Source organism: Oncorhynchus mykiss, chromosome 8, assembly GCF_013265735.2.
Source record: "Oncorhynchus mykiss isolate Arlee chromosome 8, USDA_OmykA_1.1, whole genome shotgun sequence".
Classification (NCBI taxonomy): Eukaryota; Metazoa; Chordata; class Actinopteri; order Salmoniformes; family Salmonidae; genus Oncorhynchus; species Oncorhynchus mykiss.
This window is the reverse complement of record NC_048572.1, coordinates 19,659,319-19,684,144: the sequence shown is the minus strand read 5'-3', so window position 1 is coordinate 19,684,144 and position 24,826 is coordinate 19,659,319. Positions and strand designations below refer to the sequence as shown.

Sequence of the window (24,826 nt, the reverse complement as noted above, 5' to 3'; positions counted from 1 at the left end):
AAGGCAGCAGCTACTCTTCCTGGGGTCCGGCAAAGTTAAGGTAGTTATACAATTTAAAAAACATTACAATGCATTCATTACAGAATTCACAACACACTATGTGTGCCCTCAGGCCCATTATTGATTGTCATTGTCACCGTACTCATGCATAACAAGATTAACACATCAGTGGCCACTGACAAAGTAGTCACTCAAGCCTACTTTGTCAGTGGCCACTGACCATTGTATAGTCAAACTGTGCTCTTACAGATCTTTTCTCAATCAATACAGTATTTAAAAGCAGTATGAAATATTACTTTGCCTATAATAATGATCATTCTCTTGGCTCGATCAAGCACACGTTAAGACATTTTCCTGAAACACGATTTGACCTCTGAACTTAGAAGTGCCTTTAGAATGGGGCAGGAGGGTGGGTCAAACTATGTCACTGCAGAAGTGGGCAGATTGGTTTAGAATGTAAAGCAGGACCTACCCTAGTTATTGATCTGTTGGGAGAGTTACAGTATCTGTCTGAAGGATTTTATTTCTCCCCTTTTATGCCGTTGCTGCAAGGTCTGGGTTTCCGAGACTATGACCCAACACCATCAGCTCAGTGTGGACAGGACTGGACAGATCTAGCTAGACGTACTCAGGTTTTTATGAAATTAGCCAGCAGTTCAGTTACATAGCTTCACATTCCAGGTCAGGCTTCATCCATGTTACAAAGGTAGATATTGATCATGCACTCGTCGCTTACTCGAGGCGTGCTTGTAACTGCGCGTTCATGTTGAACATGGATAGTCGAACACCAAACTATTCATTGAGACAATGCCGAAACATCAATCCATGGGCGAGTCAGTGCCACATTTACATGTTTGCCAAAATCTAAATGAAAGAAGAAGAAAAAACTGCAAAATGTGCTATTTCAAGTGCCAAATTTATTCTTTGGTGTGCTTATCAATGCACAACTCAATTTTCCCCATACTCCTACCAATACAATTACTTGTATGAAGTGATACAAAAGTTTTAGTGCGTGTGAAGTTTCCAACGCATCCTGTCATTACTAAATGTGTTGTGTGATTTGAATATTGCTATTTTTAACACACAAGAACATTTGATCAATAAAATGTTTTGTTACCAGTTATCCCGAGTTGAACTCCAAGTTGACCAAAAACACCTCTATCTAGATCCGTAGTACACCACTCTGGTCACACTGATTTACCAACACGCCTCCTGGATAATCAGGATGGGGAATAATAGGCCATGTGACTAAGTATTTCTGAAACTATCCGGCGCCATTGTCGCAACCCCTATTACCAGCCTGTTCAACCTCTCTTTCATATCGTCTGAGATCCCCAAGGATTGGAAAGCTGCCGCAGTCATCCCCCTCTTCAAAGGGGGAGACACCCTGGACCCAAACTGTTACAGACCTACATCCATCCTGCCCTGCCTATCTAAGGTCTTCGAAAGCCTAGTCAACAAACAGATCACTGACCATCTCGAATCCCACCGTACCTTCTCCGCTCTGCAATCTGGTTTCCGAGCCGGTCACGGGTGCACCTCAGCCACGCTCAAGGTACTAAACGATATCATAACCGCCATCGATAAAAGACAGTACTGTGCAGCCGTCTTCATCGACCTGGCCAAAGCTTTCGACTCTGTCAATCACCATATTCTTATCGGCAGACTCAGTAGCCTCGGTTTTTCTAATGACTGCCTTGCCTGGTTCACCAACTACTTTGCAGACAGAGTTCAGTGTGTCAAATCGGAGGGCATGTTGTCCGGTCCTCTGGCAGTCTCTATGGGGGTGCCACAGGGTTCAATTCTCGGGCCGACTCTTTTTTCTGTTTATATCAATGATGTTGCTCTTGCTGCGGGCGATTCCTTGATCCACCTCTACGCAGACGACACCATTCTGTATACTTCTGGCCCTTCCTTGGACACTGTGCTATCTAACCTCCAAACGAGCTTCAATGCCATACAACACTCCTTCCGTGGCCTCCAACTGCTCTTAAACGCTAGTAAAACCAAATGCATGCTTTTCAACCGTTCGCTGCCTGTACCCGCACGCCCGACTAGCATCACCACCCTGGATGGTTCCGACCTAGAATATGTGGACATCTATAAGTACCTAGGTGTCTGGCTAGACTGGAAACTCTCCTTCCAGACTCATATCAAACATCTCCAATCTAAAATCAAATCTAGAGTCGGCTTTCTATTCCGCAAAAAAGCCTCCTTCACTCACGCCGCCAAACTTACCCTAGTAAAACTGACTATCCTACCGATCCTCGACTTCGGCGATGTCATCTACAAAATGGCTTCCAATACTCTACTCAGCAAACTGGATGCAGTTTATCACAGTGCCATCCACTTTGTTACTAAAGCACCTTATACCACCCACTGCGACCTGTATGCTCTAGTCGGCTGGCCCTCGCTACATATTCGTCGCCAGACCCACTGGCTCCAGGTTATTTACAAGTCCATGCTAGGTAAAGCTCCGCCTTATTTCAGTTCACTGGTCACGATGGCAACACCCACCCGTAGCACGCGCTCCAGCAGGTGTATCTCACTGATCATCCCTAAAGCCAACACCTCATTTGGCCGCCTTTCCTTCCAGTTCTCTGCTGCCTGTGACTGGAACGAATTGCAAAAATCGTTGAAGTTGGAGACTTTCATCTCCCTCACCAACTTCAAACATCTGCTATCTGAGCAGCTAACCGATCGCTGCAGCTGTACATAGTCCATTGGTAAATAGCCCACCCAATTTACCTACCTCATCCCCATACTGTTTATATTTATATACTTTTCTGCTCTTTTGCACACCAGTATCTCTACCTGCACATGACCATCTGATCATTTATCACTCCAGTGTTAATCTGCAAAATTGTAATTATCCGCCTACCTCCTCATGCCTTTTGCACACAATGTATATAGACTCTTTTTCTTTCCACTGTGTTATTGACTTGTTTATTGTTTACTCCATGTGTAACTCTGTGTTGTTGTCTGTTCACACTGCTATGCTTTATCTTGGCCAGGTCGCAGTTGTAAATGAGAACTTGTTCTCAACTAGCCTACCTGGTTAAATAAAGGTGAAATAAAAAAAATAAGTAGAGACATCACTAATAAGAGTGGGATGCCTCTGTGTGACTTTGGATGCAGCATAATGGTAATTATGGTAATTATGCTGCATAATTTCCAATAGCAGGTCATGAAAGACAATAACAAGGTGCTGAAGGTCCCGGGAAGCTCAGCCAATTAGTAAGCACAGCCTTAGCTTCTAAATAGTTTGGGCAAGAAACGGTTTATATCGAAATTTGACATTTAATGTATAACTGAACAGAGGTGACATCCTCATTGCAAGACAGTGTCTTACTGTATAAATGAAAGTACAATAAATGTTATTTTACGAAATCTCATGTTTTGACCCATGAGTCTATGCAGTTCTCCTTTGTCAAATGTAGCATCTGCCTAGCTGCAGTGGGGGTCAAATACTGAGGGTGCCTTTGTTGCCATGGCATTAAGAGGGGGTTCTGGACCCCTACCTAAACTATGATGGAGATTGATGCCCCTAATGAGGTAGAATAGCAGCTAGAATAGCATCCTGAAAGCCCAGGTCTAACCCAAAGCTCCCATTCCCCTGGTGAGTGAGTGAGGTCTAAACCCCAAGGCTCTTAACAATTAACCCAGCCCTGCTCCACCAAGGAAATTGGCCATCGGTACCCAAGGAGCACCAGTGGGAGGATCTAGCAATGAGGCAGAAGAAACAAAGAGATTTATTCAATTAGAATTTAAAAGTAGTTTTTTTCTATTGATGTAAAATGTATGATAAAAATACATTTTTGGGTTTGTTGATTGAAATGGTGGCTGTTTTATGCGCTCCTGACCAATTGGGCTATTTTGTGTATTTGGGAAATTATCTTAATATGATGTTCCCACCATTGTTTCCTATGAGTGAAAAAGCTTTTGGATATCAGAACAGCTATCACTAACCTCCATTTGGATGAGGACTTTTACTTCAATGAGTCGGAGGCAAAAGACATATTGATTATCCTGGACCAGGCGCAAGTCCCCGACACTCGAAGAAGGAGGAGACAGCGCTATATAGTGGAGACTATGTCGGAGAGTGGATAAATCAATTTTACCTTCCATTCTATTGGCGAACGTGCAATCACTGGAGAAAAAGCTGGATGAGGGACTGTAAAATCCTATGTTTTTCCAAGGCGTGGTTGAACAAGGACATGGTAAATACACTGCTCAAAAAAATAAAGGGAACACTAAAATAACACATCCTAGATCTGAATGAATGAAATATTCTTATTAAATACAGTTTTCTTTACATAGTTGAATATGCTGACAACAAAATCACACAAAAATGATCAATGGAAATCAAATTTATCAACCCATGGATGTCTGGATTTGGAGTCACACTCAAAATTAAAGTGAAAAACCACACTACAGGCTGATCCAACTTTGATGTAATGTCCTTAAAACAAGTCAAAATGAGGCTCAGTAGTGTGTGTGGCCTCCATGTGCCTGTATGACCTCCCTACAACGCCTGGGCATGCTCCTGATGAGGTGGCGGATGGGATCTCCTCCCAGACCTGGACTAAAGCATCCGCCAACCCCTGGACAGTGGTGCAACGTGGCGTTGGTGGATGGAGCGAGACATGATGTCCCAGATGTGCTCAATTGGATTCAGGTCTGGGGAACGGGCAGGCCAGTCCATAGCATCAATGCCTTCCTCTTGCAGGAACTGCTGACACACTCCAGCCACATGAGGTCTAGCATTGTCTTGCATTAGGAGGAACCCAGGGCCAACCGCACTAGCATATGGTCTCACAAGGGGTCTGAGGATCTCATATCGGTACCTAATGACAGTCAGGCTACCTCTGGCGAGCACATGGAGGGCTGTGCAGCCCCCCAAAGAAATGCCACGCCACACCATGACTGACCCACCGCCAAACCGGTCATGCTGGAGGATGTTGCAGGCAGCAGAACGCTCTCCAAGGCGTCTCCAGACTGTCACGTCTGTCACATGTGCTCGGTGTGAACCTGCTTTCATCTGTGAAGAGCACAGGGCGCCAGTGGTGAATTTGCCAATCTTGGTGTTCTTTGGCAAATGTCAAACGTCCTGCACGGTGTTGGGCTGTAAGCACAACCCCCACCTGTGGACGTCGGGCCCTCATACCACCCTCATGCAGTCTGTTTCTGACCGTTTGAGCAGACACATGCACATTTGTGGCCTGCTGGAGGTCATTTTGCAGGGCTCTGGCAGTGCTCCTCCTGCTCCTCCTTGCACAAAGGCAGAGGTAGCGGTCCTGCTGCTGGGCTGTTGCCCTCCTACGGCCTCCTCCGCGTCTCTTGATGTACTGGCCTGTCTCCTGGTAGCGCCTCCATGCTCTGGACACTACGCTGACAGACACAGCAAACCTTCTTGCCACAGCTCACATTGATGTGCCATCCTGGATGAGCTGCACTACCTGAGCCACTTGTGTGGGTTGTAGACTCCGTCTCATGCTACCACTAGAGTGAAAGCACCGCCAGCATTCAAAGTGACCAAACCATCAGCCAGGAAGCATAGGAACTGAGAAGTGGTCTGTGGTCACCACCTGCAGAACCACTCCTTTATTGGGGGTGTCTTGCTAATTGCCTATAATTTCCACCTGTTGCCTATTCCATTTGCACAACAGCATGTGAAATGTATTGTCAATCAGTGTTGCTTCCCAAGTGGACAGTTTGATTTCACAGAAGTGTGATTGACTTGGAGTTACATTGTGTTGTTTAAGTGTTCCCTTAATTTTTTTGAGCAGTGTATAAATCTAGCTGGTTTTTCTATACATCGACAGGACAGAACAGCTGCGACGGGACAGAGGGTGTGTGTGTTTCTTTGTTAGCAACAGCTGGTGCGTGATGTCTAATATTGAGGAAGTCTCAAGGTTCTGCTCTCTTGAGTTAGATTACCTCATGATAAGCTGTAGACCACACAATTTACTAAGAGAGTTTATCTATATTTTTCATAGCTGTCTATTTACCACCACAAACCGATGCTGGCACTATGACTGCACTCAACGAGCTGTAAGGGCCATAAGCAACAAGAAAATGCTCACCCGGAGGTGGTGCTCCTAGTGGCCGGTGACTTTAATGCAGGAAAACTGAAATCAGTTTAACCTCATTTCTACCAGCATGTCACCTGTGTAACTAGAGGTGGAAAAAATCTAGATCACCTTTACTCCAAACACAGATGCATACAAAGCTCTCCCTCGCCCCCCATTTGGCAATTCTGACCACAACTCTATCCTCCTGATTCCTGCTTACAAGCCAAAACTCAAACAGGAAGTAACAGTGATAATCTCAATATGGAAGTGGTCCAATGAAATGGATGCTAAGCTACAAGGCTGTTTCACTAGCACAGACTGGAATATGTTTCGGGATTCATCCAATGACATTGAGGAGTTTACCACATCAGTCACCGACTTCATTAATAAGTGCATCAACAATGTTGTCCCCACAGTGACTGTACGTACAGGTGAAGTCGGAAGTTTACATACACTGAGGTTGGAGTCATTGTTTTGTTTTTGCTGTTTTTCAGACAATTCCTTGTTAACACACTAGTGTTTAGGCAAGTCGGTTAGGACATCTACTTTGTGCATGACACAAGTACATTTTCCAACAATTGTTTACAGACAGATTATTTTACTTATAATTCACTGTATCACAATTCCAGTGGGTCAGAAGTTTACATTCACTAAGTTGACTGTGCCTTTAAACAGCTTGGAAAATTCACGAAAATTATGTCATGGCTTTAAAAGCTTCTGATAGGCTAATTGACATAATTTGAGACAATTGGAGGTGTACCTGTGGATGTATTTCAAGGCCTACCTTCAAACTCAGTGCTTCTTTGCTTGACGTTATGGGAACATCAAAAGAAATCAGCCAAGACCTCAGAAATAAAATTGTAGACCTCCACAAGTCTGGTTCATCCTTAGGAGCAATTTCCAAATGCCCGAAGGTATACAAAAGTATCTATATCCACAGTAAAACGAGTCCTATATCGACATAATCTGAAAGGCCGCTCAGCATGGAAGAAGCCACTACTCCAAAATCGCCATAAAAAAGCCAGACTACGGTTTGCAACTGCACATGGGGACGAAGATCATACTTTTTGGAGGAATGTCCTCTGGTCTGATGAAACAAAAATAGAACTGTTTGGCCATAATGACCATCGTTATGTTTGGAGGAAAAAGGGGGACGCTTGCAAGTCGAAGAACACCATCCCAACCGTGAAGCACGGGGGTGGCAGCATCATGTTGTGGGGGTGCTTTGCTGCAGGAGGGACAAGTGCACTACTCAAAATAGGTGGCATCATGAGGGAGAAGAATTATGTAGATATATTGAAGCAACATCTCAAGACATCAGTCAGGAAGTTAAAGCTTGGTCGCAAATGGGTCTTCCAAATGGACAATGACCCCAAGCATTCTTCCAAAGTTGTGGCAAAATGGCTTAAGGACAACAAAGTCAAGGTATTGGAGTGGCCATCACAAAGCCCTGACCTCAATCCCATAGAAAATGTGTGTGCAGAACTGAAAAAGCGTGTGGAAGCAAGGAGGCCTACAAACCTGACTCAGTTACACTAGCTCTGTCAGGAGGAATGGGCCAAAATTCACTCAACTTATTATGGGAAGCTTTTGGAAGGCTACCCAAAATGTTTGATCCAAGTTAAACAATTTAAAGTCAATGCTACCAAATACTGATTGAATGTATGTAAACTTCTGACCCACTGGGAATGTGATGAAAGTAACAAAAGCTGAAATAAATCATTCTCTCTATTATTATTCTGACATTTCACATTTCTTAAAATAAAGTGGTGATCCTAACTGACCTAAGACATGGAAATATTACTCGGATTAAATGTCAGGAATTGTGAGAAACTGAGTTTAAACGTATTTGGCTATTTGTGTGTAAACTTCTGACTTCAACTGTACGTGGAATATCTGTATTGACCCTTCTTGCACTAATTTATTTTGACTCATCCTATACTCTACTCTTACTATTTATTGTATATCCTGTTGCCTAGTCACTTTATCCCTACCTACAGTGCATTCGGAAAGGATTCAGTATTTGACTTTTTCCACATTTTGTTACGTTACAGCTTTTTCCTCAAATTGAACACAGTGGCCTCCATCATTCTTAAATGGAAGAAATTTAGAACCACCTAGTGAAACGAATCTCCTCTTCGTCTGAGGAAGAGTAAGAAGGATCGGACCAATATGCAGCGTGGTAAGTGTTCGTCATATTTTAATTGAAAAACTGAACACTACACAAAATAACAACGAAGAGAAAACTAAACAGTTCTGCCAGGTGAACACACTAAACACAACCAAAATGGGGAAAACAGGCTACCTAAGTATGATTTTCAATCAGAGACAACGAACGACACCTGCCTCTGATTGAGAACCATACTAGGCCAAACACATAGAAATATAACAACATAGAAAAAAGAACATAGACTACCCACCCCAACTCATGCCCTGACCAACCTAACACTAAGACATAAAAAAGGAACTAAGGTCAGAACGTGACACCTAGACTGTTCTAGAGCTGGCCGCCCGGCTAAGCTAAGCAATCGGGGGAGAAGGGCGTTGGTCAGGGAGGTGACCAAGAACCCAATGATCACTCTGACAGAGCTCCAGGGTTCCTCTGTGGAGATGGGAGAACCTTCCAGATGGACAATCATCTCTGCAGCACTCCAGCAATCAGGCCTTTGTGGTAGAGTGGCCAGATGGAAGCCACTCTTCAGTAAAAGGCATGACAGCCCGCTTGGAGTTTGCCAAAAGGCACCTAAAGGACACTCAGACCCCTAAAGGACTCTCAGACGATGAGAAACAAGATTCTCTGGTCTGATGAAACCAAGATTGAACTCTATGGCCTGAATGCCAAGTGTCACGTCTTGGGGAAACCAGGCACCGCTCATCACCTGGCCAATACCATCCCTACGGGGAAGCATGGTGGTGGCAGCATCATGCTGTGGGGATGTTTTTCAGCGGCAGGGTCTGGGAGACTAGTCAGGATCAAGGGAAGGATGAACGGAGCAAAGTACAGAGAGATCCTTGAGGAAAATATATTCCAGAGTGCTCAGGACCTCAGTCTGGGGCGAAGGTTCACCTTCCAACAGGAGAACGACCCTAACCACACAGCCAAGACAACACAGGAGGGGCTTCGGGGCAAGTCACTGAATGTCCTTGAGTGGCCCAGCCAGAGGCCAGACTTGAACCCGATCGAACATCTCTGTAGAGACCTGAAAATAGCTGTGCAGCGACACTCCCCATCCAACCTGACAGATATTCTCAGGGTCTGCAGAGAAGAATGGGAGAAACTCCCCAAATACAGGTTTGCCAAGATTGTAGATTAATTCCCAAGAAGACTCGAGGCTGTAATCGCCGACAAAGGTGCATCAACAAAGTACTGAATAAAGGGTCTGAATACTTATGTAAATGTGATATTTCAGTTTTATATAGTCAAGTTATCATTACTCGAGAGCATCTGGTTGCATCACCGCCTGGTATGGTAACTACTCGGCCTCCGACCGCAAGGCACTACAGAGGGTTGTGCGCACGGCCCAGTACATCACTGTGGCCAAGCTTCCTGCCATCCAGGAGCTCTATACCAGGCGGTGTCAGAGGAAGGCCCTAAAAATTGTCAAAGACTCCAGCCACCCTAGTCATAGACTTCTCTCTGCTACTGCACGGCAGTGGTACTGGAGCATCACGTCTAGGTCCAAGAGGCTTCTAAGCAGCTTCTACCCCCAAGCCATAAGACTACTGAACATCCAATCAAATGGCTACACAGACTATTTGCATTCCCCCCCTCCCCCTTTCACTGCTGCAACTATGTTATTATCTATGCATAAGTCACTTTAATAACTCTACCTCAATTACCTTGAATAACCGGTGCATACGCACATAGACTCTGTACCAGTACCCCCTGTATATAGCCTCGCTATTATTATTTTACTGCTGCTCTTTAATTATTTGTTACTTTTATTTATTTATTTTTTTTCTTAAAACTGCATTGTTGGTTAAGGGCTTGTAAGTAAGCATTTCACTGTAACCTATTGTATTTGCGCATGTGACAAATAAAATGTGATTTGATTTGTTCCTTGTGTTATTATTTTTCTATTTATTCGTTATTATTTTTACGACAATAAAAAAAAGTCTGCATTGTTGGGAAGCTGTTGTTTTTGACGAATGTGACAAATACATTTTTATTTGTTTTGTTGTTTAAGCCACAATGTTTTTGGCTTTTATACTAACTCCAAAGATGGCCTCAGTCAAACTTTGTCTTCCTTGTCAAATCCAAAACTATCGTCAACTTTATCTGTCATTTGTTCTGTTTAGGATGAGGATCCGAGCCGGAGCTGTGTGGACTGTATACTGTAGGCAAGGAACTTCTATAAAAATAGACTAAATCAAAACAAAAGCTACTCTTTATTACTTTGCAAGTATGAATATTTACTACTTAAGAATATCAGAGGATTGATTAGTCAGTGCTTCATCCATATGATACTACCTTATTGTTTGTAAGTGGTTTGTGGGAAGATGAAACTTTATGAATAACCTAATCAGGCTCAGAGAGCAATAACGGACCAAATCGGCAAGCAGAGGCTGTATTGTTGAAGACTATGAGAGACTAATTGGACTTGTTTAAAAAAAAAAAACAGGACTACCTTTTATAGATACACGAAAAAGGCAGTAAGCTGAACAAAATTAATTCTCATAAAAGAAAGAACATGATCAAAGGAAATCCAATGTCTTTCCAAATGCAGTGAGATAAATAATATATTTTTGTATATTTATTTGATTAGGATCTCTAGTATCTGACGCCAATGGTGACAGCTAGTCTTAATTCATTTCAGCGAATAGAGAACATAAAAAATATTTATCAGGTCCTGACCATTCATATAGCACAGTTTCTGCTGTTCATGTTGACAATATGCAATCCTTGTTTAAATATCATGCTTCCTGGAAGTCACATATGTCTTGGTTGATTCCCCCTCCAGATGGAACCCTCTTATGAGTTTCCTCTCTATTCTGGCAGCTCCCAGCTTGGTTCTCCCAGAGCTCCTATTGTTCAATATGGGAATGCTATTCACTTTCTTGATAAAGAGAGGATAGTTTCCCTTCTCAACAGACTCAAAGTTTGTGGGTTGAGAAGGAATATTGACCTTGAGAATTCAATGGACGAAATGAACATCAGAATTACAGACGGGAACTGAGTTACTCTGTACTGTTCGACACAGACTTTGTGCAATTATGTTTGTGTTTAAAATGCATGTACTAAGGCCAGGTGACATACCTTTTTGTGAATACATAGCGGATTTTCATGAGACTGGCGAGAAAAGGTATAGGCTATCATAAAAGACAAATGTTACTCACTGAAAAGCTTCATTTTATTCTGAGAAATGGGTAAACTGTACATTTACAGGTTAACTCGTTTCTTTTAAAAAAATGGCAGTGTTTGTAGAGAACATTACATTATTAAAAGCTCCATAGCAAAATATCTAGCCAACTCTGGTACATACACTGACCAGTTTAAATAAACAAAACTGCCTGTTGCAACAATGCAAAGATGAGAAAAACAAACCACATTTTAGTCGTATTGATTTCTGTATTTTCAAGTTCACCTTGAACCTAATTTCAACATTTTGTTCAAATTGATTTGCGCTGCAATAATCTCACCGTGTGTGACACAGCCTCTCTTTCTTTAGACTCATTGCAAACAGACGGACTACCTGAGCGCGTCATCCCAAAACAACATGTAATCACACTTACAATGAACTATTCAACACTGACAGTGAACAGCTTGAATTGTGATTCGTATTGCAGAATGATTGTGTCACACAAAGAAACACCATTGTTAGAATTAAGTCCAAGTAGCGGACCATTTAAAGTCTGGTCTCAGATCTGTTTGTGCTGTCTTGCCAACTCCTACAGATGTCGAATCTTAATTTGATCACTCTTTTGTTGCTGATAATTTTTCTGCCTAGCAGGAAATGCAAACTTGTAGTATATTCAAGGTTTAAAAAGGCTTCTAAAGTTAGCAATGTCCACTTTAAAATGTCAGACTTGATTTGCCCTACTGAAAAATGTATCAACCCCTACAAAAAAATGCCCATTAATTATAATGCACATTTCCTGGTACTGCAATAATATTTCCTGCTGTAGCTAACTGGCTCAAATTAAGATCCTACATCTGTATGGTCATTTTTTGCAAGACAGTACAAACATCTGGGACCAGGCTTTGTAAGAGTTTAAAACCTGGTCTCTGAGCTCCCTCGTTTCATAGTGTTGCTCATGAACTGCTCATCATGTTCAAAGCTGAGGTTATTGTGAGACCTGGAGATCATGAGCAGTTTCTCTTTCTTGGTGTAATCCCGTTTGACTGCTACCTGGGGCAGCTGCAGTCTGTCCATAGGATCCTCCTTGTTCTCCAGCTTCATGTAGCCTTTACTATTGCTGCGGTCCAGTCGGGGCCAGCTGGGATGTTTCCTCTGCTCTGGCTTCACTGTCAGGGTGGTGGGCCTTCGATCCAGGTCCAGAGACTTGGAGTGAGAAGACAGCATGTGGAGGGAGTTGTTGGAGCCAAAGTCCTTCCGGGCCGCCCCAGGGGACAGGTAGCTCCCACTGGCAGAACCTGGGGACAACGAGCTACGAGAGGACACGGTGTGAGACTCTGTGGCCGAATTGCTCCTGAGGAGCATGATACCAGGGGGTTTGTAGGCTTTGGCGATGTCCGCCGGGACAGGCACAGCCAGGGAAAGGGACTGCATAGAGGGGGGTCTGGACCTAACCCTCATGTGCTCCAGGTCCTCTGTAATGTTGTCCATGTCAGGCTCGTCAATCACACAGTTGTTGAGCTTAATGACAGGCAGGGTAAAAGCGCTGATGGAGGATGAGACGATAGACCTGGTCTGGCATCTCTTGGGCAAGTTGCTCTTCTCATGGCGGCTGCCTTCATGCTGCAAGCCAAAGATGGAGCCAGAGCGCTCTCGGAAGAACGAAGGCACGAGTCCATGCCCCCCTTTGGCCTCGTTGAGAAGACCCTCCTCGTCCTCCGTAGAGCTGGTCCTGCATGACACTCTCACGTTGTTCCCCACACTGGGGAACCCTAGCAGGGTGTTAGCAGCTAGTTTGGAGGCACACTGGTTCTCATAGGTCCTGACCTCATGCTCCCCATAGGGGCCAGAGTAGGCCCCGTTCATGTACTTGTGCTCTTTGATCCGCAGGCTGTGGATGTCGATGACGGTGGAGTACATGTCTCTCATGTGGATCACCTTGGTCTCCCGGTCCCTGTTTTCATGCAGGATGGCATTGGCACAGATGAAGATGAAGATACCAATACCCATGGTGAACGGCCCCAGCATCTTCATCTTCTCTGAGTGCAGGTGCTGCTCAAAAAACTGGATCAGCTTACCGCCCTGCTCCCGGGTCACCCTGGTGTCATTGGTGGATAGCTTGGTGTTGGCCGCTACAAGGGCATCTGTGTGTGGCCAGTAGCCCAGCACGGCCATGGCAACGCCCACCATCAGGATCAACACACCCAGGATGAGGAAGAACCCAGAGGCAGAGTAGAGGCGGATTTTCCCCCTGACCACCACCACATCGGCCCGTGTTTTACGCTTGGCCTTCCTCTTCTCCTGGATCTCTCCTGGGGCTGGGGACTGGATGGGCAGGTGGTGCTGGGAGCGGGCAGAGTCCTGCCTCTTCAGCGCAGCAAGATGGCCTGTGATCACTCCCCCAGCTGAAATCATCACTACAGCTGTCTATGGCCCTGTAAAGACAAACAAACAGAGAGGGGGAGTGAGAGGCATCTGGTATGTTTACGGGATGTCTGTTCTCTGATTGCTGGCACTGTCTTCCTGGTAATCCCACAGTGAGAAGCAGAGCACCATTGACCTTGGGGTGGCTCCATCAAACTGCTCTCATGCTTGCTTTGGTTATTATGACTGATGACAATTATGTTTTAAAATTTGTTCTAGTCACAGCTCATAGGAAACAATTCATTTGGAAATTTGGTGTTAAATCCTCTTTGTATTTCCTTTCTAAAAACTAAGGTGGGTATTTTTGGAAGCCAAATGATAGAAATGGCTAAATGCATTATGTTTGTGAGCAGAAGACTCCAGAGTTAACTGTAATACAGCACTGTCTTTTCTGTTCCAGCTGTGTGGGTCTCTGTCACTCTGCTCTTACTCACTCACTCACTCACTCACTCCCTCACACACACAAACACACACTCAGTCCCATTTACGCCATCTAAACTCAACAAAAAAAGAACTGTCACTTTGTCAGGACCCGGTCTTTCAAAGATAATTTGTAAAAATCCAAATAACTTCACAGATCTTCATTGTAAAGGGTTTAAATACCATTCACCATGCTTGTTCAATGAACCATAAACAATTAATGAACATGCACCTGTGGAACGGTCATTAAGACACTAACAGCTTACAGACAGTAGGCAATTAAGGTCACAATTATGAACACTTAGGACACTAAAGAGGCCTTTCGACTGACTCTGAAAAACATCAAAAGAAAGATGCCCAGGGTCCCTGTTCATCTGCGTGAATATGCCTTAGGCATGCTGCAAGGAGGCATGAGGACTACAGATGTGGCCAGGGAATAAATTGCCATGTCTGTACTGTGAGACGCCTAAGACAGTGCTACAGGGAGACAGGATGGACAGCTGATCGTCCTCTCAGTTGCAGACAATGTGTAACACCTCCACAGGATCGGTACATCCGAACATTACACCTGCAGGACAGGTACAGGATGGCAACAACTGCCCGAGTTACACCAGGAATGCACAATCCCTCCATCAGTGCTCAGACTGTCCGCAATAGGCTGAGAGAGGCTGGACTGAGGGCATGTAGGCCTGTTGTAAGGCAGGTTCTCACCAGACATCACCGGCAACAACATTGCCTATGGGCACAAACCCACCGTTGCTGGACCAGACAGGACTGACAAAAAGTGCTCTTCTCTGCCGTGTCGTGGTTTTGTCTCACCAGGTGTGATGGTCGGATTTGCATTTATCATCGAAGGAATGAGCGTTACAACAAGGCTTGTACTCTGGAGCGGGATCGATTTGGAGGTGGAGGGTCCGTCATGATCTGGGGCCGTGTGTTACAGCATCATCGGACTGAGCTTGTCATTGCAGGCAATCTCAACGCTGTGCGTTACAGGGAAGGCATCCTCCTCCCTCATGTGGTACCCTTCCTGCAGGCTCATCCTGACATGACCCTCCAGCATGACAATGCCACCAGCCATACTGCTTGTTCTGTGTGTGATTTCCTGCAAGACAGTAATGTCAGTGTTCTGCCATGGCCAGCGAAGAACCCAGATCTCAATCCCATTGAGCACGTCTGGGACCTGTTTGATCGGAGGGTGAGGGCTAAGGCCATTCCCCACAGAAATGTCCAAGGACTTGCAGGTGCCTTGGTGGAAGAGTGGGGTAATATCTCACAGCAAGAACTGGCAAATCTGGTGCAGTCCATGAGGAGGAGATGCACTGCAGTACCGAATGCAGCTAGTGGCCACACCAGACACTGACTTACTTTTGATTTTGACCCCCCCCCCCCCCCCCCCCCATTGTACACATTATTCCATTTCTGTTAGTCACGTCTTAATGGAGATGACTCAGAAGTGGTCTTTACCTATTTTACAGTAAAATCCATCCTCAGCGCGCACAAGCAGTACTGGTCAGTATTCTGGTCAGCCATACATTCATGGGTGGTCTGACTGCCATACACTTCCATATTTCAACATTTGCCAATGGAGCACCATACCTTAAGAGAAATATGTTATATTTCAGAAGGGTACTCTTGTTTTTTTATTTCACATTTAGTTAACCAGGTAGGCCAGTTGAGAATTAGTTCTCATTTACAACTGCAACCTGGCCAAGACAAAGCAAAGCGACAGAGTTACACATGGGATAAGCAAACGTACAGTCAATAACGCAATAGAAAAATCTATATACAGTGTGCAAATGTAGTAAGATTAGGTAGGTAAGGCAAGAAATAGGCCATAGTGAACTAATTATTTTAGCATTAACACTGGAGTGATTGATGTGCAAGTAGAGATACTGGGATCCAAAAGAGCAAAAATACATAACATGGTATCCAATAAAACACCTTAAATGTTCCAACAATCAGGCTGAAGGCAGGAGATGTGTAGTAACATGGTGCTTTACCAACAGGTGTGTTGAGTGAGTCATTAACAATCTCTGTCAGCACTAAAAGGATGTACTGCAGTGTGGAGAAGTTGTCAAGGAGGTGTAGCCTTTCTATTGGCATTGTAGATGTAGTGCTGCTTGAAAGTATGTGAACCCCTTGTTCAATTACAGATTTTTTTGTTTTAACCATGAAATCTTCATTTAATCAGAACCAGTATTTTTGATCTGACTGAACAGGTTTATATTTACCAATACCATATGTTGGTGTGTAGACAAAATCATGCATGTAGTAGAAAAACAAAATAAAAATGGTATTAGTGCAGGTGCAAAAAATAAGTGAACCCAAAGTTGCATTGGTTAATTCAAGTAGGTAAGTGGAATCAGGTGGGTAAATAATTGTGTACCAAATGAACCAATCAAAGGAGAGATTTGGATGGGACTGATAAATAGAGATAAGAAACCTGGTCAGTTTGGTGTTACCCATCCAGGTCAACACAAAGCACACCATGCTGAGAGGAAATTATATATCAGGATGAGGGTAGTGCGAACACATCAGTCTGGGAAAGGCTATAAAATAATCTCAAAAAGATTGAGCTCCATCAGTCCACTGTGAGGCAAATCATTTACAATTGGAGAGCATTTAACATGACAGCAACTCAGCCTAGAAGTGGACGCTCTTCCAAAATATCCCCAAGAGCCACAAGAACAATAATAAATCTGGTAAAAGCCAACCCACACATAAGATCTGGAGATTTGCAGACCTCCCTTGCTGCATCTCAGGTAACTGTGCATGCTTCAACAACAATAAGAAGAATTCTGAATAGAAATGCCATTCATGTGAGGGTTGCTAGGAAGAAGCCTCTGCTGTCAAAAATAACCAAACTGCCCATCTTAACTTTGCCAAAGACCACCTGGACAAATTTGAAGGTTTCTGGAAGTCCATTCTCTGGACCGATGAGTCCAAAATTGACCTTTTTAGTCAATCAACACCGCTATGTTTGGCGAAAACACAACACTACCTACCACCAAAATAACCTTATTGCAATAGTCAAGCATAGTGGTGGGAATGTCCAGATCTGGGGCTGCTTTTCCTCCTCTGGACCTGGATGACTCCACATCATTAAGGGAACCATGAATTCTGAGGTATACCAGGAGATTCTTGAACAGAACGTCAGGCCATCTGTCAAGGAGCTAAAGTTGGGCCGGAAATGGGTCTTCCAACAAGACAACGACCCAAAGCATTCAAGCAAATCTACCAAAGAATGACTCAGAAGAAATAAGATTTGTGTTTTGGGTTGGCCAAGTTAAAGTCCTGACCTAAATCCAATCGAGATGGTGTCGCAGGACCTGAAGCGGGCAGTTCATGCCAGACACCCCTCAATCCTCACTCAATTGGCTGAGTTCTGTAAGGAGGAGTGGGCAAAAATCCCTCAAAACAGATGTCAGAGACTGATTACTTGCTATAGGAGATGTTTACTCCAAGTTATCACTGCTAATGGAGGTGCCACAAGCTATTGACTGAAGTGGTTCACATTTTTGCACACATCAAATCTGAGTTTCTGTTAAATAAACCACTTTTGTTAAATAAACACTGAAAATATATATTTTTGTTTCTGTCATTTACTTGGAATGTCTTTATTACAAATTGGGAATTAGATAAGAATTGTATGTTTATTTTAATATTTTATAGCAAAATAATGACCAGCCCTGTAGGGTTCACACACTTTCAAGCAGCACTGTATATCCAAGTACATACCTCAAGGCACTGCCTTATTAGCTTAAGGTCAATGCACATGATTGCATGGTGAAAATACTAGATGTCATAATATTCAGATCTAGAAAAGGGTATTATTCCCTTGCAGATGGAGAGGAGACTCCTGGGTGAATGCATGACAGTTGTATGACCTGCTTCTCTGACTGCAGCCCCGTACCCTGTACCCACCCCCAGCAATAGGTCTGCGAGCAGGTGTGGGCGATGTAGCCTTTCGATGTTGGCTTATCGAAAGTTCTCTATTAAATACCAGGATGAGCAGGGGGTGGATGGTAGCAATAAAGAAGAGAGTGCAGTTCCTATCAACTTTATTTTCTTATTTTTAACAATGTGTTTAGAACAGAGAACATTTCTTGAATGCCATGGCTTTGCTCTATTTTCGAAAAACACAAACAGGAAATGAAATAAGAACATGATGCGCTGTGAGGCTATCATAAGGATTAACATCAGTGGACATGAAAAGACATAGGGACCAGTGAAAGATAAGACTGAATAGATGAAAAACAGACTGGTGCTGTCAGTGAATATACATTTATGTTCAGTGCTGAGAACAAAATGTTGTCTTCCCAGATTGAAATAATGTGTCAAACCTGAGATAACCAAAATTAACATATTATCAAAAATGCCCTTGCTATTTTGGTAAAGGGTTTTTTGACTGCAGCCATGGCAGATGAGACAAGGAGTAGGACCATGGTCAGGGCATTGTTGGTGTGGTCGGGGTAGGGGTTGTTCCAGACACCGTGCATAATGTGTGAATAGAGGATACCATGGCATTTTGTGACACTTGGTTGTTCTAAGAGTGAGGAGAGAGCGAGAGCGAGAGAGAGCTGATATATCCTAAGTATGTAACAACCGTTACATTGCAGCCTACTTTCCTATGTCAACTACCATTACACTTATTGTGGTAAGAAACATGTTATGTATTACAAATCCTGTTGTATAGAGAGGTATGTTGCCAAGAAAACTCCACGATGATGATAGTTAAATGTGTCAGTAACTTCTAGACAGACGCGAGTGTGTGCGTGGGTGGGCGCTGTTATGGGACCGCTCGTTCCAGGAAAACGAATCATTTGCACAGTAATTCAATACACAATATTATAATCAATCATAACTACATGTGCGCGTGCAGGCTATGCTGCGATATATGTGAAATCTCAAAACACCAGACCAATGTAATATTTGCAGATATCTTCCCATTTTCATAAAAAAAAACGCCATGTGCCTCGAATAGGGCATAAATAGTAAATGGTTTAAAACAGCTATGAATAATAGACTGTGGTAAAACGATGAGAAGGAATTTTGAATTCGCCAGTTGTATGATATACATTTTAAGTTGAGAAATCAAAGTGATGAGAAGATAGAAATTATATTTGATACGAGCGCAATTGCTCCATGATACTACCCAGTCTATGGGTTCGATTGAGAAAAGCATCTGTTGGTTTAAATGAAGGTTGAAATAGAACCAAGCAAATCATCTTTCCTTTATTAAAGAAGGGGCCATCTAGGCCAATTCACTATTCCTAAAAAATAATGTTACTTACCTGTAAACGAGGGTGCTTCTTTGTAGCTAATGTTATTTGTCCATTACGCATAGGAAAATATAACATAAGCCATGTATCTCAACACTCATGTTTGACTTGCTATGTCTGTTTGTATTCCCATTACATTTATATTCGGATGCCGACACGAAAAATAATACACTTCCAAAGAAACAAGCGTTCATTATTTCGCTCCATTTCCTAAACGCGCACCCGGACTGTTGGCCACACGGCTGTGTAAACTGCTCCAAGCTGCCTGACGCGCGGAGAATGACTATTGTTTTGCTTTTAACCGTCTCAACTTGTTGTCACTGATCCCCGGTGATCCACATACAGTCGGCTCATAAACTTCAGTTTTATGTCCAGAATATAATCAAATATGTTTTCAGTTTAGCCTATTAACTTAAGAGTTGGCTTTGGCAGAAAATCTGCACAGAAACATGTTTTTACATTTCTTATGAAGAACATGCTAGCATAAGTGTTCACATCTGGGGAAAAAGCACTGTCCTCTTCATAATCCTTTTGGAGTAGAACCAAGATGTATTATCATGTCCACTTGTAGATAAAGCTCTTCTGCAGCATCTTCAAGGATAGAGACGTTCCCTTCAACTCGGGAATAATGCATTACTGGGGATGGTAGACTAGGCAAGCTTTGTACTCCCACGTGATGCTTCACTATAAGTGATGCACAGTGAGATGACAAAAAAATAAACAAGATAAATCATATTTAACTCATTTATGCTTGGAGAAGTCAATGCATCTGAATAGAATATTATCATAATAGTGTCCAATGCTTCCAATGCAAAGACAGTAATTGATGCAAATATTGAAAACATGTGGTAACTTACAGTAAGTTCCCTGCATGTTGCTTTCAATCTGGAGATGAAAATGGTTGAGTTAAACCAAGTCCTATGAGGATGGGCATTTATGAACACAATCATTAGGCATATGTATAATGAGATACTGTATGATAATATACCTCCCACTGAATCAAGATGAAACACAATCCCTGTTCATACTGCCTACATGCGGTGATGTGTAAGCACCCTTGGAGTAAACAAACAACTGTAGTTTATTTTAGCAGGAGCAATTATATGGTTAAAAACCCAAAGATCAGTATTGAAAGTTGCAGATTTTTTAATCTCTGTCATTTCCTGTGTTTATGAAATGCATATCTGGCTCAATGTGATACCAAAAAACTACATTTTCACAGAGGGCTTGATGGGCTATAGGGCTTAGGTGGCTGGGTTTCTATATTACATTCCTCTCCTGTGCTACTGACAAAAAAACAGGCATATTTTTTTTATTTGAAATGGGACTAACCCAACTTCTAGTATAGTTAGGTTCCACTTCAGCCTTTGGGGTTGAGGGGCTGAGAAGGGTTGAAGAGGGGCTGTGTAAGGTCCCACTACTACGCCTGTTCTCTGTCTCCCCACACATCTGATCCTTGTTAGGAATTCTCAAGGCTTGTTAAATGGGGAGATTGACAGTATGGGGACCATGACGTTCTGGGTTTTCCAATTGCTCTAAGAGGGAGTGGTCGGTGTACTACGTCAAGGCCCATATGAGAAATGAGTTGGGCTGTGTCTCAAATAGTACCCTATTCCCTGCATAGTGCACTACTTTTAACCAGAGCTCTATGGGCCCTGATCAAAAGTAAGGCATTATATAGGGAATGGAGTACCATTTGAGACGCAGCCTGGGTGTGATTACCAAAGAAATGTAACCTATTTCTTTGGAATTTACTGGGGAGGAACTCTGCTGTCGAACTGAGGACACTTTTCTAAGTGTGACAGCCTCAGCTGCTTGTGGTCACATCCCACTGCATAACTGACTAATAACGTGAGTGATGCAGCTAGACTAGTGAGTCTCAGCGAGGGGGAGAAAACAGATTTCAGCCATGCACGTCCTGAGATCTGGATACACTCCAGCTGTAATACGTCATGATGTACTGCATGACACGTGTGACAAATGTGCACATGTACAGCACTATATTTACTGTCTCTCGTTGTGTGTAAATTCACCATCTTGAACCATATTCAATTAACCACATTGTGAAGAGGAGTATCTCAGTTTTATGCAGAAAAGCTGCTGCATTGTGTCAGGGATGTCTTAATAAAAGTGGTCTGTCTATTTTTTCTAGGATATCTTACAACTCAATTTGATGGATCATTATCTTCTGTTGATGGCTCAGAAGAGTCAAGTTCATTGTGTTCTTTTCCTTGAGCTGTGTCAGTAAATCCCTCAAAGCCTTTTCCAGATCAGTGACGGTGTATGATGAATGCAGAGTTTGGGAGTAACTGATTACTTGTAAAAAACAAACTGTAACTGTAATCAAATCAGATTTTTTGGGGGGGGCGCAAAATACAACAGCTTTAAACTTTACAGTGAAATGCTTACTTACGAGCTCGTTCCAAACAATGCAGAGCTAAAAGGTAAGGAAAAAATTAGCTAAATAAAAAAGAACAAAGTAACACAATAAAAACAATAACGGGGCTATATGCAAGGAGTACCAGTACCGAGTCAATGTGCAGGGGAACGTAACAGCAGCGTATGTGAAGAGTGTGAAAGTGTGTCTATGTGTCAGTCAGTGTGTGTGTGTGTGTGTGTGTGTGTGGCGTCAATATGCATGTGTGTGTGAGAGATTCTGCAGTGTGTGTGTGTGTGTTGGAGTGTCACTGTAGTTTGTGTTAGTGCCTGAGTAGAGTAAGTTAGTGTGCATAGGGCCAGTGCAAGAGAGTCAGTGCAAAAAAATTACGATAAATCTAATAACAATAAAGGAGGTCAATGTAAATAGTCCAGGTAGCCATTTCATTAACTGTTCAGCAGTCTTATGGCTTGAGGGTAGAAGCTGTTCAGGAGCCTTTTGGTCCCAGACTTGGTGCTCCAGTACTGCTTGCCGTGCGGTAGCAGAGCGAACAGTCTATGACTTGGGTTGATGGAGTCTTTTGCAATTTTTTGGGCCTTCCTCTGAAATCGAGGTTCTGGATGGCAGAGACTTCAGCCACAGTGATGTACTGGGCCGTACGCACTACCCTCTATATCGCCTTGCGGTCAAATGCCAAGCAGTTTCCATACCAAGTGGTGACACTTTTTCAATGGTGCAGCTGTATAACTTTTTGAGGATCTGAGGGCCCATGATAAATATTTTTAGCCTCCTGAGCAGGGATAGGCATTGTTGTGCCCTCTTCATGACTGTGTTGGTGTGTTTGGACCATGATAGGTCCTTAGTGATGTAGACAATGAGGAACTTGAAAACCTCGAGCATCTCCACTACAGCCCCATCAATGTGAATGGTGGCATGCTCGGCCCTCTGTTTCCTGTAGTCCACGATAAGCTCCTTTGTCTTGCCCATGTTGAGGGAGAGGTTGTTGTCCTGGTACCACACTGCCAAGTGTCTGACACTGCCAGGTCTCAGACCTGTCTCATTGTCGTCCGTGATCACGCCTACCACTGTTGTGTTGTCTGCAAACCTACTGATGGTGTTGGAGTCATACACGACCAAGAAGTTGTGGGTGAACAGGGAGTGCAAGAGGGGACTGAGCGCACACCCCTGAGGGGCCCCCGTGTTGAGGGTCAGCGTGGCGGATGTGTTGTTGCCTACCGTCACCACCTGGGAGAGGCCAGTCAGGAAGTCCAGGATCCAGTTGCAGAGAGAGGTGATCAGTTCCAAAGTCCTTAGCTTAGTGATGAGCTTGGAGGGCACCATGGTGTTGAACTCTGAGCTGTAGTCAATGAACAGCATTCCCACGTAGGTGTTCCTTTTGTCCAGGTGGGAAAGGGCTGTGTGGAGTGGAATAGAGATTGCGTTGTGTGTGGATCTGTTGGGGCGGTATGCGAATTGGAATTGTTCCAGCGTTTCTGGGATGATGGTGTTGATGTGAGCCATGACCAGCCTTTCAAAGCATTTCATGGCTACAGATGTGAGTGCTACGGGGCGATATTAATTTAGACAGGTTACCTTGGCGTTCTTGGGCACAGGCACTATGGTTGTTTGCTTGAAATATGTACTGTAAGTATTATAGACTGGGTAAGGGAGAGGTTGAAAATGTCAGTTGCTTCCCTCAAAGCGAGCATAGAAGGTATTTAGCTAGTCCGGGTGGCAGGTAGCCTAGTGGTTAGAGTGTTGAGCCTTTAACCAAAAGGTTGCTGGATTGAATCCCTGAGCTGACAAGGTAAAAATGTGGATGTCGATTATGGCAGACCCCGCACATCTCTGATTCAGAGGGGCTGGGTTAAATGTGGAAGACGCATTTCAGTTGAATGCATTCAGTTGTACAACTGACTCGGTATCCCCTTTCCCTAGGCTCACGCCACTGGGCAGCTCCCGGTTATGTTTCCCTTTGTAATCTGTGATAGGTTGCAAGCCCTGCCACATATGACAAGTGTCAGAGCCGGTGTGGTAGGATTCTATCTTAGTTCTATATTGATACTTTGCCTGTTTGATGGTTTGTCGGAGGGCTTAGCGGGTTTCTTATGAGCATCTGGATTAATGTCCCGCTCCTTGAAAACAGCAGCTCTAGACTTTAGCTCAGTGCGGATGTTGCCTGTAATTCATGGCTTCTGGTTGGGATATGCACGTACGGTCACTGTGGGGATGATGTTGTCGATGCACTTATTAATGAAGCCGGTGACTGATGTGGTAAACTCTTCAATGCCATCGGATGAATCCCGGAACATATTCCAGTTTGTGTTAGCGGAAAAGTCCTGTAGCTTAGCATCTACTTCATTTTACGACTTCCATATTGAGATTGTCACTGGTACTTCCTGTTTGAGTTTTTGCTTGTAAGCAGGAATCAGGAGGATAGAGTTATGGTCAAAGTTTCCAAATCGAGGGCGAGGCAGAGCTTTGTATGCATCTCTGTATGTGGAGTAAAGGTGAGTTTTTTTCCTTTTAGTTGCACAGGTGACATGCTGGTAGAAATTAGGTAAATCAGATTTCAGTTTTCTTTCATTAAAATCACCGGCCACTAGGAGCGCCGCCTCTGGATGAGCATTTTCTTGTTTGCTTATGGCCCTATACAACTCGTTGAGTGCGGTCTTAGTGTCTTAGTATGGTAATAAATAGACAGCTACAAAAAATACAGATGAAAACTCTCTTGGTAAATAGTATGGTCTACAGCTTATCATGAGGTATTCTAACTAAGGCGAGCAGAACCTCAAGATGTTGTTAATATTAGATGATCATGCTCCAGATGTTGATGACCTCCTCCCACTGATCTTACCGGACTCTGCCGCTCTGTCCTGCCGATACATAGAAAACCAGCTAAATGTACAGTTCAACCATGTCCTTATACAGTCATGACTCCGAGAAGAA

At 43.6% G+C, this 24,826-nt stretch overlaps 1 protein-coding gene across 2 annotated transcripts; it reads right to left on the bottom strand.

Annotated features, from left to right (window-relative positions):
* Positions 1–11,407: 11,407 nt before the first annotated feature.
* LOC110529553 (transmembrane protein 200A) lies at positions 11,408–20,108 on the bottom strand. Of its 2 annotated transcripts, none has more exons than XM_021611813.2 (2): positions 19,513–20,108; positions 11,408–13,806 (listed from the first exon to the last, which is right to left on the bottom strand). In XM_021611813.2, exon 2 carries the CDS (start codon positions 13,784–13,786, stop codon positions 12,287–12,289), a length of 1,500 nt encoding a protein of 499 aa, XP_021467488.2. In that variant the 5' UTR covers positions 13,787–13,806; positions 19,513–20,108; the 3' UTR covers positions 11,408–12,286. The 2 variants fall into 2 exon arrangements, with proteins under 2 accessions (XP_021467488.2, XP_036840846.1); XM_036984951.1 differs by lacking the exon at positions 19,513–20,108 and adding an exon at positions 15,683–15,929.
* Positions 20,109–24,826: the final 4,718 nt, after the last annotated feature.